We start from the raw sequence: 13478 nt of genomic DNA on the forward strand, positions 1-13478 counted from the left end.
CACAGGCCCTGAATTCATAGAGCCTTTCTTTACAACTGAAATTTGGACTAATTTCACAAGACGGGAAAAGAGGAATACAGGAAATCCGGATGGGGAAACAGGAAAAAAAAAAAAAAAAAAGGAAACTAATCTAAAACAAAGAAATCTCTAAATCTATCCAAATTTCCACTCCGAATTTCAAAGCAAATGAAGGATTCAAATAGGGAAAAGTTTCAAATGTTTACATATGGCATGGGTTATTTTTGTAGATCCAGGACAGGAGGATGGCAGGGCAGGTTCGCAGCCAGCTGTGCACTGGCAGGCGGTGTCGCCGGGGGGCGATGGGATGTCGCGATACTCTGGCCCTAAACTCCCTGCTGGCAGGTTAGGTTAGCTCTGAACTCAAACCCTGGCTGCAATAAACCAGCCTCAAGTTTATCTGTGGCTGGGTGTGACCACTCAGAAGTTCCCTCTGCTTGCACCGATTCGCTTTCCAGCCTCAGTTTCTAATTTTCTAATTTTTCCCAAGTGTTTCTGTTGTGCACGCACTAAAGGGTGTGCAACACTGAAAAAACCTTTATTTCCTTAAAAAAAGGACATTATGTTTTCCGAAAAATTCTGTGGTTCTAAAATGTCTTTTCAATGAAATCTCCATTTGAATAGGAGAGGGAGGGGCTGATTTATCCACACCAGCAAATACCCTGATATTGAAATGTGACTGAAACAAAAGCAGGAGTGTTTTGCTACTTTTTCTTTCTATAAATCATTGAAATGAATAAATACATTTTATTGAAATGCACAAGAATTTAAACTTTGAAGGGTTTTGGAAGTGTGTACAGATGAATTTCTTTGGTAGCTGTGTTGATATTCATACAAGACCTCATTTAATTTCAGCACCATTGATTTCTCATGTAAGCAAGCATTTAGTGGTGAGAGTGGAACAAGCAGATGACCTGAAAGAGGGAACTGCAGAAGCAGTGAGGCTGTCAAAGTATGACTGATTGAAGGGTCTGTATCTGTATTAATTTCCTGTAACTGGGAGAGACCCCTCGGATTCTGGCACGAGGAGGATTTGTCACAGCCTGATTCTGCCCCTCTGGGACAGATGTGACCACATCTGTGTCCCTCAGCACAGCAGATCCCCCGGCAGCCAAGGGGAAGCTGTGGATTCCTTGCCTGCCTGTGGCCTGTCACCACTGATACACGAGTCAGAGGACACCTAATCCCCTCTACCATGTTTATTTTATATGAGGAGATGGTAGAAGGCCTTTCTGGAGGTAGGAGTTATGAGTACTTTTATTATCATCATTCTCATGGTCAGAGAGCAGCTACGAGCCCTTACAAGGTTTCACTGCCTTCTAAAACCCCAGTTATAAAGTTGCTTCAAAAATCCACAGTGATTTTGTTCTGGATGGCTTGGAAAGTCTAAGGGCATTCTAGCATTGCAGCACTTATGGCACAGACCCAAATGATATTGCCTTTTCCATTAATTTAATGTTCAACCTGCCTTTCTAGAAATAAAGCTCAGTTCCCTTGTTTTGCAGTGCTGTATTTTACATTTCTTATGCTTTTGTAGTGTCCTTGAGATGACATTGCTTTGCCTGCTACAGCCTGTTCTTTCTCATGGTGTGGTTTATTTTGTGGATATGCTGGGCAGATGATTAGTGGAATAAGACACAAAGACTTCTAAAAGTAATCTACTGGACAACTGAGAACACAGAGAATCTTTCACTGTGTGAAAATGTCTTATTGATGGATACTGACCTGTTTCTCAATTCAGAGTGTGAATTGTTTGAAACAAGGTGGGTTGCTTGGCATATTGACTTACATGTAGATTCCTTTATTTTAAAAACAATTTTTCCCTCTTCTTTGTGACCACAGGAATGATTTGTATGAACCGTGTGCTGGTGTGTGCACACCTCTCCCGAGGTTTTCAGAAACACTGGATGTGCAGGTTACTGTGGGGTATAAGTGGTCTTTTACAGAAGGGCAGTCAGTGTGAAGAAATATTACTGCTGGCTGGAGTGGAGGGATACATGGGAGCTGACCTAAAAAAACCTATGGAAAACAATGGTTCTGCCAGGGCTCAGCTTCAACCCTGCAGATTTTGGAGCTTCACTCAAGAAATTGAGAGGAGCAAATATTTGTGTAATGCAAGAGTTGTCAACAGTCTTTGGTTTGACAACAATCTGTGGCTGCCCAGGCTCCCAGCTGGTAGAGACATGCACTCAGGGCCGTGCAGGACTGGACTGCAGTAAAAAGACATGATAAATATGATGCATCCTGCCTAGTCAGACCTTACTGACCCAATGCATTTGGAAATAACGATCATTAAACTTTCTCCAGCAGCAGCCTCCAGTTTATTTGCAGAATTTTTAACGCCACCTTTATATGGAAGCCTCACTGGTTTTCCTTCTCTTTTCTCCACTTCTGGGATGGCTACCTTCTTCCAGCCCTGCCAAAAGGAAGACTCCCAGTGGTGAAGACCCCAGGACAATGTTCCTGCTTAGACTCAATTTCCTTCAGCCACCAGAGCTTGAACAGAGTTGATTCTCTCCCTGCTGCCTCCTTGCCTGCAAAGGAGCATCTGCAGCAGAAGAGCTCAGGAGCGTGCTGCAGTGACCCCACGGCAGCAAGGCGTGCCCAGAGTCCTGACAAAGTACCTTTTTCCTGGCACTGTTTATACTCTGATCTGAGTAAATCAGGCCCAGCCAGCTGAAGGGAAATGCTGCTGATAGGATCGTGTCCCTGCTGGAAGCTGTGCCAGCCATGCCGGGGAGGGATCAGACTTTGCCCCCCCTTTCACAGCTCCGTGGGCAGCAGCCCAGAGATGTCTCTGCACCTCCCTGCTGTAAAAGCAGCCCTTGGCATCCTCAGCGCAGTCCCTGCTCTGCTGGGCTCTGTGGGACACGCTCAGCTGGGCGGGCTGGCAGGGCTGCCCATCCCCAGGCAGCTCGGGCTCACCCTTCTCACTCAACTTCAGCAGCAGTCACTGGCAGAGGAAATGTTACAGCCAGCACCATCTCTGGCTGCAGCAGTAATGCTTTTTTCCTTTCTAAAGCCTGGGCATTTTTCAAAGCCTGTATTCACTCAGCACCCACTTGAGTGTATTTTTATTGTAACTATGCATGCAGCGCACCTCAGGGAATAAGTATTTAGATGTCAGTCATCGAAGTCCATGATGCAGTTAGTTGAATTTTTATTGCTTGGAATAAATTTACAAGTTTTTCTTGTTTTCAAGGGTTTTTTTTTGCAAAAATCTAATCTGTTGAGCAGGTCAAAAAATGTATTATGTTTATTTTTCTCACTATATTCTGGCTCTTTAGTTAATTGTAAATGTGGTTTTACTCATGCGTGTTTCTTAAACATTCTATTGACACTTCTGTAAATGAAGGGGGTTACTACCAATATTTGCAGGGATGCATATATTTTTAAATATATCTATATGTTAGACAGTTAATTAGGAAGCTGTAGTGGATATTATTCAAATAGCATTTTGCATGTTTGTAACTCAGATTCTTATGGTGAAAAAGATTATCGCAGATTAGTCCCTTGAGGAGGGAAGCATTCACATTATGAGCTCCTGAAAAAGAAATATTTTTTCTTTATTTTTTTGTCTAAGTCACCTTTTGTATAGCAGCTGCCACTTAGAAAATAAGCCAGTCCTACCAAGTTCCACTTAACTGTTGTCTGTTTACTGTGTGTCTCTGCACAGGTTATTTGGCATTTACATACTCTGAGCTCTCAACCATTCAAATTAAAGTAGCAGCTTGTTTGTTGTGGTACAAATGATTTTCTGTGCAGTGAAAGCATGGATTTTTAAAGTAAAAGCTGTAGAGCTGCATTTCTGAGCTGGCAAATTGGCTTGCTTTGCCATTCTGTATTCAATATTTCAGCAGTATTTCCAGTGGAATTTTTTTTCCTACCTTTCAAAGCAACAATATTGGCATGGCATTAGTGAATCACTAATTCTTAAGGAGTGGGGACTCTTGGTGGTTGTGCTACTGCATAAAAGATTAAGATGTGACAAAGCAAAAGGTCTTTGATAGAGCCAGGAATTCAAATCCATGGGTCAAAACTGGTGTTTCTGCAGAAATTATAGGACAAGAGCTACCTGGAAGGCTCTGTCATACCATGACCTTCTTTAATTGCATGTGTATTAAGGCTGAGGCAAGTTTTAAATGATGTGTGTGCCTTAATCACTAAACAAAAACACAAATATCACTGTGAAGGGAACTGCAGCTCTGCTCTAACTCCAGTGCAGGCATTCATGCAGTGGAGGGCTGCCACCCTGAGAAGGGGTGGTGAGATTGCAGCTCTGCTTTTCTGTCCTTCAAACATGCAGGGTGCCATGCAAAGCACTAAGGATTTGTCCAAATCAGGAAAGGGCTAGAGGTTTTTCCTTATTACTTCACTTTAAGGAATCAGCTCTTGTCTGTATAGATACAGATGAAGTTATTGGAACTAGGTTAAAAAGAGCTGTGCCGAACGCTCTCCTGTTTGGAAGTTGTGCTGAGAGGTTTTATGAGCTCTCTGCACCAATCCTGCAGCAAAGAGGAAGCAGCACATAATGATTTCCCATCTCAGTTCACCAATTTCAACTCAAAAGAAAGGTTTGATTATTAAGCTTGAAATTTTTTCCTCACAAGATTAATCCTTACTTTAGGGAGTTAATTCCATTTATATCAGTAAGATTACTCACGTGAGTAACCAGCCACAGAATTTGCCTGTACTACTGTGATTGCCTAGGGGGAAGTACAAGCAAGTCTGCAATTAAAGTTACAAAAGGAAAACCTTTTCTGACCTTTTCTTTTCTTCTTTCTTTTCCTTTTTTTTTTTTTTAAGTATATATCTCTACTGTTTCATTGACTAGTGACAATGGCTGTTGCATTCTGAGGTGTTAATAACAGCAGCACAAAATGGCTTTTCTTTAATAAGAAAAAAAATAGGAAATTCTAAAGCTTCACTGAGAAGGATCTTTAAGTTTTAACTTCAAGAAACCCTAGGCTTTCTTCATGTGCATCACATTAGTGGAAAATTCCTTCATTCATTTAAGAAGATAAACAGTTGTAACTTTCACGTTTGGTTGATGTGACATCAATGACTGACTGGGACTGCCAGCATTCCAAAAAGGATATCGTCCTCATCTGCAGCCACTCAGGGCTGTGGGGTGGAGCCTGCAGCACAGGCTGAAACATTTACAGGTGCATAAGTACCTAGGGAAGGGCACAGGTGATGCACCTGTCCCGGGAAAGGAGCACTAGCACAGGTGTGTCACAACTCACCAGCCACCTGGCTTAGAGCATGAGCTTCTTTGACCCACAAACGCATTCCCCTCCACGCTGCAGCCCACAATTCCCAAATATCGGCCAAGAACCTCCAGAGATGAATATCTACTACGAGAACTTCTTCCATCCACAGAACATCCCGAGCCCCCAGCGACCAAGCACCTTTGAGACGACGGATTACAACGCCGCTCCCAATCCCTACCTCTGGCTAAATGGACCTTCCATTACCCCACCGCCGTATCTGCCAGGATCCAACGCCAGTCCTTTCATTCCGCAGTCGTACGGGATGCAGAGGCAGCTCTTGCCTAACATGCACAGCTTGGGAGGAACTGACCTTGGCTGGCTTCCCCTCCCGTCCCAAGAGGAGCTCATGAAGTTGGTGAGACCACCTTACTCCTACTCTGCCCTCATTGCCATGGCCATCCACGGGGCACCTGACAAGAGGCTGACTCTGAGCCAGATCTACCAGTACGTGGCTGACAACTTCCCGTTCTACAACAAAAGCAAAGCTGGCTGGCAGAATTCCATACGGCACAACTTGTCCCTCAATGATTGCTTCAAGAAGGTGCCTCGAGATGAAGATGATCCAGGTATAGCCCTCTCCCCCTTTCCCCCCAGCTCTAATTAAACTTGATGAATTTTAAAATACCTAGTGCACTGTAAAGAGATGTGGTAGCCCAGATACAGGACACAGACATAGCAGCACTTTGTTTTCAAAAGGCTGAACTAGAAAGCAGCTTTGCATAGCTGAGGTGTGAATCAATGTTGCTGAGAGATCTGTGGAGGGAAGGGAATTCTGTCCTGCTCTGGGTCCTCCTGAGAATGGATCAATGAGGTGAGCACGAGACTCAGCAGGCACAGGAACATTTAACTGGGCAAGGCACACTCAAGAGCCATTTGGTGTAATGCATGACTTGTGTCAAACTTAACTGGGAATTCAAGGGAAAGAGATTTGTCAAAGAAAGCCAATGGCTTTGGGGAGTCAGCATTAATTCTCAAGAGGAGAGCAGGCTGCTTTTATTTTGTTAGTTTCAATTTGTTTTGTTTGGAATGACACCTCTGCCATTACCAACCCCTTGGCTGGTAGGCTGTCAGATATTCCTTTATTCGTGGTTTTCTATGAATATCTGTGAAGAACCACTGAGAACATTAAAAACACATTGAAACTATTCTGGAGTAGAGGGCCAAAAGTCTAATTCTATCTTGTTAGAAACCTATGCTACCCCACTGAATCTGGAGGAGCAGCCCAGTGTGGGATTTGATTACTCTGCCATAATTTCAGAAGACCAGCTGTATTCTGAAAACCTCCTTCCCTCACCAAGAAAACAAAACAAAAAGCCCTCCCAGTGACTCCACTTGTAGTTTTGCCCTTGTGAAGAGTCGGGTCTAAAGGGTAGAACCCAGAACTTTAAACTTTTTTTTCTGAATTCGACAGACTTGTACTTTTGGGTGACTAAAAATACATGTGTATTGCTCATGCAATTGTTCTGTTTCTGTGAAATGAGAGAAGCACTGTAAAGCCCTAAATGACTGCTTTTTTTGTGTGTGTGCCTATTTTTAAATTTAAAGTGTGTGTTTGTTTCCTTGGACAGGAAAAGGGAATTACTGGACTCTTGACCCAAACTGTGAAAAGATGTTTGACAATGGAAACTTTCGCAGGAAGCGGAAGAGAAAGTCTGACATTGAGGCCAGTGCTGCTACTCTTCCGTCTGAGAAATCCGAGGACAGTACCCTGACTGGCAGCCCCAAAGCTGCAGAGCATCATGATATCTTGGAAAACTCATCACCTGGGACTGACAATTCACCTGAGAAAGGATCTCCTCCTCCCTCTTCCAGCAGCCCGTGCCTCAGTAACTTCCTCTCCAGCATGACCGCCTATGTCCACAGCTCCAACTCGGGGAGCCGCTCCGGGCCCGTGGGACTCAGCTCTGAACCCATTGACAAAATGGGGCAGAACATGGTAGGCTTCAATTCCTACTCCCCACTCTCCAGTATCCCCAGCCATGGTGTGGGAGACTGGTCCAATTCCATGCCTTCCAGTCACCTTGGCCACAGCAACTCGGTGCTCAACCAGTTTAACACCCATTTTTACAGCAGTCTCAGCACAAACAACACCCTGTACCCCAGGGAAGGCACAGAGGTTTAATTGAAGCATTCTAGGACACTAGAGGATAGTTATTTATGACAGGAAATGATCCACAGGCAGGTGATTAGCATTAGCCTCGTGTCTCTAGGACCACGCTGCATCCTCCTCCTGACAGCCACCAACTTGTTACCCTTTATACTGAAATCACAAACACTCCACATTCTGCAGCTGCACAGGAAAAAGCAGGGATCATAGAAGGAATAGTGAAAAGTTCTTCTCAGACACTGCTTGTGCTGCTGCCAACCAGGCTCCTCTACAGAAGTCATTGAGAAGTTACAGCTTGCCTTAGGCAGGAGGCTCTTTCTGGCATGGCATTAACATTGCTGTGCTTTTTAAAGTGGTAACAGAAATGTGGTGGTACCTTCACATATCCTGGCTTTAGGTATAGGCTGCCTGTACTAAATGCTCAGCAAGTTCTTATTTGGCCAAAACTCTCCTGAAACACTCAGGAGGATCCATAATAAAAACCACTGTATAGTGAGCAACAAGCAGCACTTGAATGGTGAGTGCTGTCTTTGGCTTTTTCTCATGCCAGTGCATGTTTAAAGCCTGACCCCCTTCCAGCCCCACGGGAATGTGGCAGCAAACTGACTTCATCATGGACACAACAGGAATTTTGAAGCTGAAGGGAAGCATAACAAAATACACTGGAATTGTCTTCTGCTGTTGGATCTTTGTGCTTTCAATTCTGATTACAGGGTCAATTTTATTTCTTACACATGTAAATCTAGTCACATAAGGGAAACAGGATCTGTCCTGAGTATATAAATATATATATTTAAGAAATGTTTTTTCTAAGAAAACACATCTGTTATATCTTAACATTCTACATTAATAATTTCTACTGAGTAAAGGGTTTGACTACTGGGGTGGGAGGTAAGGGAAGAAGAAAAGGGAGGTAAGAAGTCTAACTGTCTCTGAATTTCAGTTTCAAAGGCTGGGATCTTTCAGAGTATCAACTGCAGATATTATAAAGTCTCTGTACTGTATTTTTTTTTCATTTTGTAAAAGTCCTTGCTGTTAGTCCTTGTGTAAATATTAGAAATAATTCTTATTTTTCCTACACTATACTGTAGCTGCAAGCATTTCAAAATACAGATGAAGTTTTTTAAACCAAGAATTGACTCGAGTTCCACATTTATGTAGAGTAATATCTCAAAATGGACAACCCCAGAAGCATTTTTAATAAAGCATTTGTAAAGAAGAGTATGTACTCATGTTTGTTTGTTTGTACTGCACTACTTAAGCCTTTAAAAGTCTCCTTACCAGTTTGACTTGAGCAATTCATGTGAGGAAGAGCAGGGGAATGGTAGCAGAAGGTCAGATGCTGAGATGACATATCCAGGCCATCAGCATTTGCATGCCTGGCAAATATAATTGGCTGCTATTATGCAAAATATTATCACTGAATAAAAATCACCCTTGGAGTTTCCCTGCTGGAGTAAAGTGGTGCCAATCATTTAAAATTTCAGAAAGCAGACTGTTTTCACATGTCAATTAGACCACATGACTGCAATTTTCCTGCATTCTTATTTATCATTTAATTTCTTTTATGTTTCAAGTTTTTCACTGTCAAGGTTGCTCTGACTTTTCCTAGTTTTAGATCCACTATAATAAATTGCCACTTGGGAGTTGAAGCCTACCTACACTATTAACACCTTTGTTCAATAAAAAGAGAAAATGCCCTTCTGGTGGTGTCCTTGTGCCATCACTGTAAGTTTCTCTCAAGTCAGGCACGTGCTGAGACCTGAGCTGTAATTCCTGTCCTCAGGATCTTCCAACCCTTGCAGAATCTCAGCCTGCTGGGTGGGCTGCAATAAACCCTGCAGTGGCAGCATTTATCATAGAGATCTGCTCATGTTAAAAGAGAAATGTCTTCACTCACTGTGCTTATGCTTTGGATTCAGCAGACATGCCACAAATTGCCCAGAAATACAGTTCCTGTAGAATATATGGTCCACAAACTCAGAGGAACTGTTTTCTTCAGTGCTGAAATGGAAAATGTTCCATTATGAACTTAGAGACCAAAAAAAAAGGTGGAAAATAAAGTAAGAAGAATGCTATTGTCAAGTGACAGCAGAGAGTAAAAAGCAACTCCTTTGTCACTCAGCACTTGGACTCTCCTACTGGCCAATCCCAAATAATAACAGGAACTCCATATAGGTGTGCATAAAAACAAGCTTGTGTCTCATTGCTTCCCAGATGCGGTCAATCCAATACCACTTTTGGCTTCTGCATGCTGAGGAAGTGCTGCCAAAATTCCAGCTCACAGATGAAGGTTTGTTCTCCAGTGGCTTCCCTGAACACCAAGGAATTGGTTCCCCTGCAGCCTCTGAGCTGGCTTGGCACATCAGCTCAGCTGGTGGAGCTGCTCTTCAAGGAGGAAAGATGATTGCAAGCATTGTAATCCTGTTTCTCCTCCAAACAGAGCTACTTTGTAATGAAATAAATCTTCATCTGTATTTTTGTGTTGTTCAGAGAGAACTCTTTTGGTAACCAGCCATGCCATGCATTCCTGAAGCTCCTGCACATCAGTGAAGCAGCTGCAGGGAAATTTAGCAACTATTCTTGTATGAGCAGCAGCACTGCTCTGTCAAAGGTACTGCTCCCCTTCCTGTATTTTACCAATATGATCAGTGTAAGGGTTTTGGATGGAAGAGCATCTGGGTTTTAGGGATTTTTTGACTATTATTTTGTTTGCTTGTTTTTAAGTGTGCTATTAAAGAAGCCACTAATGTTGAATGCATAATTAAAATATATTTTAAATATCACTGATATTTATAGACCTATAGTGCGATTAATAAACATATTTACTACACTGCTCAAATTCAAGAGAATCTGGGCTCCAAGAATTCCAAATAGTTTTCCCTGTTAATATTCTTGATTCATTATTTCATTCATAGAGTGTGTTTTGTGTTGAGATACAGCTGTCTTCACATACCACTGTGTTTCATGACTCTGCAATTATTTGTTCCTGGTTTAAATGTTAAACCTTACAGGCTGTTCCTATCTCCCCACAAACACATCCAGCCCTAAAGTGCCAGAGTAGTTTCCGACTTGCTTTCCTTCTGTATCACAGCAGAACAGCAAATGTTAGAAGCTTCCACTGGCAGGCAGTGTGTCTTGACTAATGATTAATGAGTAACAAGTTCCTAGGTAAGTCTCAGGTATATTGCTGCTGGATCCCTGGGGCAGCTTCACTGTCACTGATCCCATTAGGGACACCTTCCCTGGGTTCTTACTCCACAGTTTCCCCAATCTTTGTCCTGGCTCTGCAGCCTGGAGTTGGTCACTCTCCAGCCCTGGCTGAAGTGCCAGGGAGAGGAGAGATTTGGGGTTCACAGCAGAGGTCAGGGCACACAGAGATCCCTTGTACCACTGCCAGGGCTGTTCCACCTCATTATGGGGTCAGCTGCAAGCCTGGAATCCTGCAATAATAGGTTCTGTTTAGCTGAGGTCCTTCGTGCCCCAGCAGTCCCACTGGAGCCTCATCTACAATTCAAGACATTTAAGCCACAAGGTTTAAAGATTTGGGTTTAAGTGCAAGACCTCAAATGCCTGAGCTTCCAGATGATAAACTGATGAGAGCTTAAATGTTACAACTGGTTCAAAGATGACACCAAGAGGTGTGATACAGGTATCCCCTGTATAGGAAAATCACATTTCAGGCCTCACAGTATTTACTTCTCCCATAAACAGCAGAGGGGACTTTGCCAGATTCACTCTGGATTACAATGCACGAACTTTCTCTCATGAGGAGATACTTTATGAAGCTCTTCACTGTTTGGTGGTGTCAATAGTTGCTTTGTTGCTTCATGTGAAGGCATTCCTAGGGGAGGAAAATAATGAGCTTCTTCCCAGTAGGTTTGCCAATTTCTAACACTTCCAGTTTGTAGCAATCCTTACAACTCTTTCTTCAAGATTTTAGGAAAATCTTCCCTGGACCTGTGTGATTTTTTTGCCTAAGTACCACACATCTGGATCTGTGAGCTATGAACCAAAAGCCTGCTGTACACTTGGAACCTGCAGCTTTCCCTGCTTTAAGTGCTGACAGCTGCAAGACTCTTTTGCTGTAGTCCTGGAGGTTAAATACACCTCAGCTGGTGCTTGCCATGGGCTAGAAACCTACAGGGCTGTCATAGCCTGGACATAAATAAGAAAAAACTTTAGTTTTTCTTATTTATGCTGCAAGTCTAGTTCTAAGGGAGCAAGGACTGTGATCTACCAAAACAACCTTTCCTAAATGTACTTGCCCAATATCCTGCCTGCTGCTATTCTGTGCAAATTCATTTTCAGAATACCTCTCTGAAATTAATTTTTGTATGTCTTGTGTTAGCTAAATTGCAATAAAAATTGTGCTTTACCTCAGCATGGTTTTGATTCTTTTTAAATCCTCAAAGCATTCCTCTGCTAATGTCTTTGCACAAAGTGGCTTTACCCTTGTGCAGCATATGGTATCCTTTTCTCTTTAAGAGGGAAGGTGCCAAGTTGAGGCAACTCTAAAAGTAGCCATTCCAGTCTTCTGAAAAGTGCTCTTTCACTGTGTGACAGCCAACAGTATTCCTCATTTTAGGCATACTTTGATTCTTTGACTGCCCTGAACTGCTCCAGCTCCTCTCATTCAATCCTTTGCAGCTGCAGATCTGTCCTGCTGCCTCCTCATTACCAGTGACGAGTTCCACTAATTATTTCCCCTTGCTTCTGTTCTACTGGCAGATTCCAGAAGGTAAGTAAGGTAGGCAGGCAGTAACAGATGTTAGCATCAAACTCTGCATGAGGAGCTGTCAGAAGCTCTGCTCTAACTCCATGACACATCAGGAGAGCTTTTCCCAGTGTTTGAAATTGTGTGTAGGTGACCTATGAGAGCTGGATTAGTAACACACTTCATCCCTGCAGAGCCCCAGCTGCAGGAGCAACTTCCCCATAGTGTAATGCTGATACTTTCATGGCAACATGACACAGAGAAACTAATTGTGCATTGCCCAGTAGCTGAATGATAGAAGCTTCCAGGCACCACATGGAAAATGGACTTGTGTCATCTGGGAAATTTTTTTATACATTCTGCATACAGGTTCATCAGGGCCTCAGAACTTCCCTAGAGTCAGGATGTCCCACGAAGCAGTGAAGGTTATTTGGACTGCAGCATGATGACAGGCACAAAGCTGCTCAGTTTATCCTTTCTGTCGCCTTTGCAGAGCTGTAGATTTGTGTGGAGAAGTCCCAGTAGCACAGCACAGCAGGGTAATAATACAGCTCAGTAGCTATTTGATGCTGCTGTTTGTACAATGGGTTCTGACATGAGCAGTTTATTGTTTGCTAGTTCATGACAAGAGTTTTGTGTATGCAAACTTGCATGCAAATCAGGCATAATTTATTATGCTTCTCTCCAATGAGAGTGGAGGGAGAAAAACCACTGTTTAACTTCAGTGATACATTTTCCTATGAATAGGGCAGCTATTAAATGATTTATGGAGGGAATGTTAAGAATGCAAGAAGTTCAAAGAAGGTGGGGGGAGATCTTCTTCCTTTGTCAGCTGGGAACCTGGATATTTAATGCTGCTAAAGCCATCATCTAACTTCAACTGTTGTGCCCATATGATGGACCTGCACTTTACTGCATCACAAGCAGGGAGAGCTCTAATTAGTCTTGCTGTTATTTAAAAAATCCAAACCAAATTAACACAATTCTTGCACAGAATGAAAAAATGATGAGAGGGTTGATATTTATTCACTTTTGTTGTCTATTGCTTTGTAGGGGTCCTTCCCTACCCTGGGCCTGCCACAGCTGTGAGCAGCTCTGTTTAGCTCAGATGTGAGGAATTCTCCTGGACCTGCTCCTTAATTTTGGCAGAATGGAGATACTCATTTGGCATGCTCATACCTCTTTAACCCCATGAACTTGGATGATGATTTCCCCTTCTGCAGTGAAATAGGTAATATTTTCATAGAGGTGAGGATTTTAGATTTTTTTTTATGATATTACATATTTTAATAGGAAACATCTTAATGAAAAAATTCTACCCAGATGACTTAACATTAATATTAATAAGCTGGCTTTATCACAC

General features: G+C 42.7%; 1 protein-coding gene across 1 annotated transcript; it reads left to right on the forward strand.

Moving 5' to 3' along the window:
* The first annotated feature begins 5198 nt into the window (after window positions 1-5198).
* FOXI1 (forkhead box I1) lies at window positions 5199-8625 on the forward strand. The gene is made up of 2 exons (XM_058848745.1): window positions 5199-5857; window positions 6860-8625. The coding sequence occupies exons 1-2, from the start codon at window positions 5284-5286 to the stop codon at window positions 7411-7413; spliced, it is 1128 nt and encodes a 375-aa protein (XP_058704728.1). The 5' UTR covers window positions 5199-5283; the 3' UTR covers window positions 7414-8625.
* Window positions 8626-13478: the final 4853 nt, after the last annotated feature.

The sequence above is a fragment of the Poecile atricapillus genome, chromosome 13 (genome assembly GCF_030490865.1).
Source record: "Poecile atricapillus isolate bPoeAtr1 chromosome 13, bPoeAtr1.hap1, whole genome shotgun sequence".
NCBI lineage: Eukaryota > Metazoa > Chordata > Aves > Passeriformes > Paridae > Poecile > Poecile atricapillus.

What these genes read in the sequence shown, in the direction of transcription:
- FOXI1 (XM_058848745.1), top strand. Translation starts at nt 5,284, where the DNA reads ATGAGCTTCTTTGACCCACAAACGCATTCCCCTCCACGCTGCAGCCCA. An exon ending in TCGAGATGAAGATGATCCAG is followed by an intron (nt 5,858 to 6,859) that starts GTATAGCCCTCT and finishes TTCCTTGGACAG; the next exon opens with GAAAAGGGAATTACTGGACT.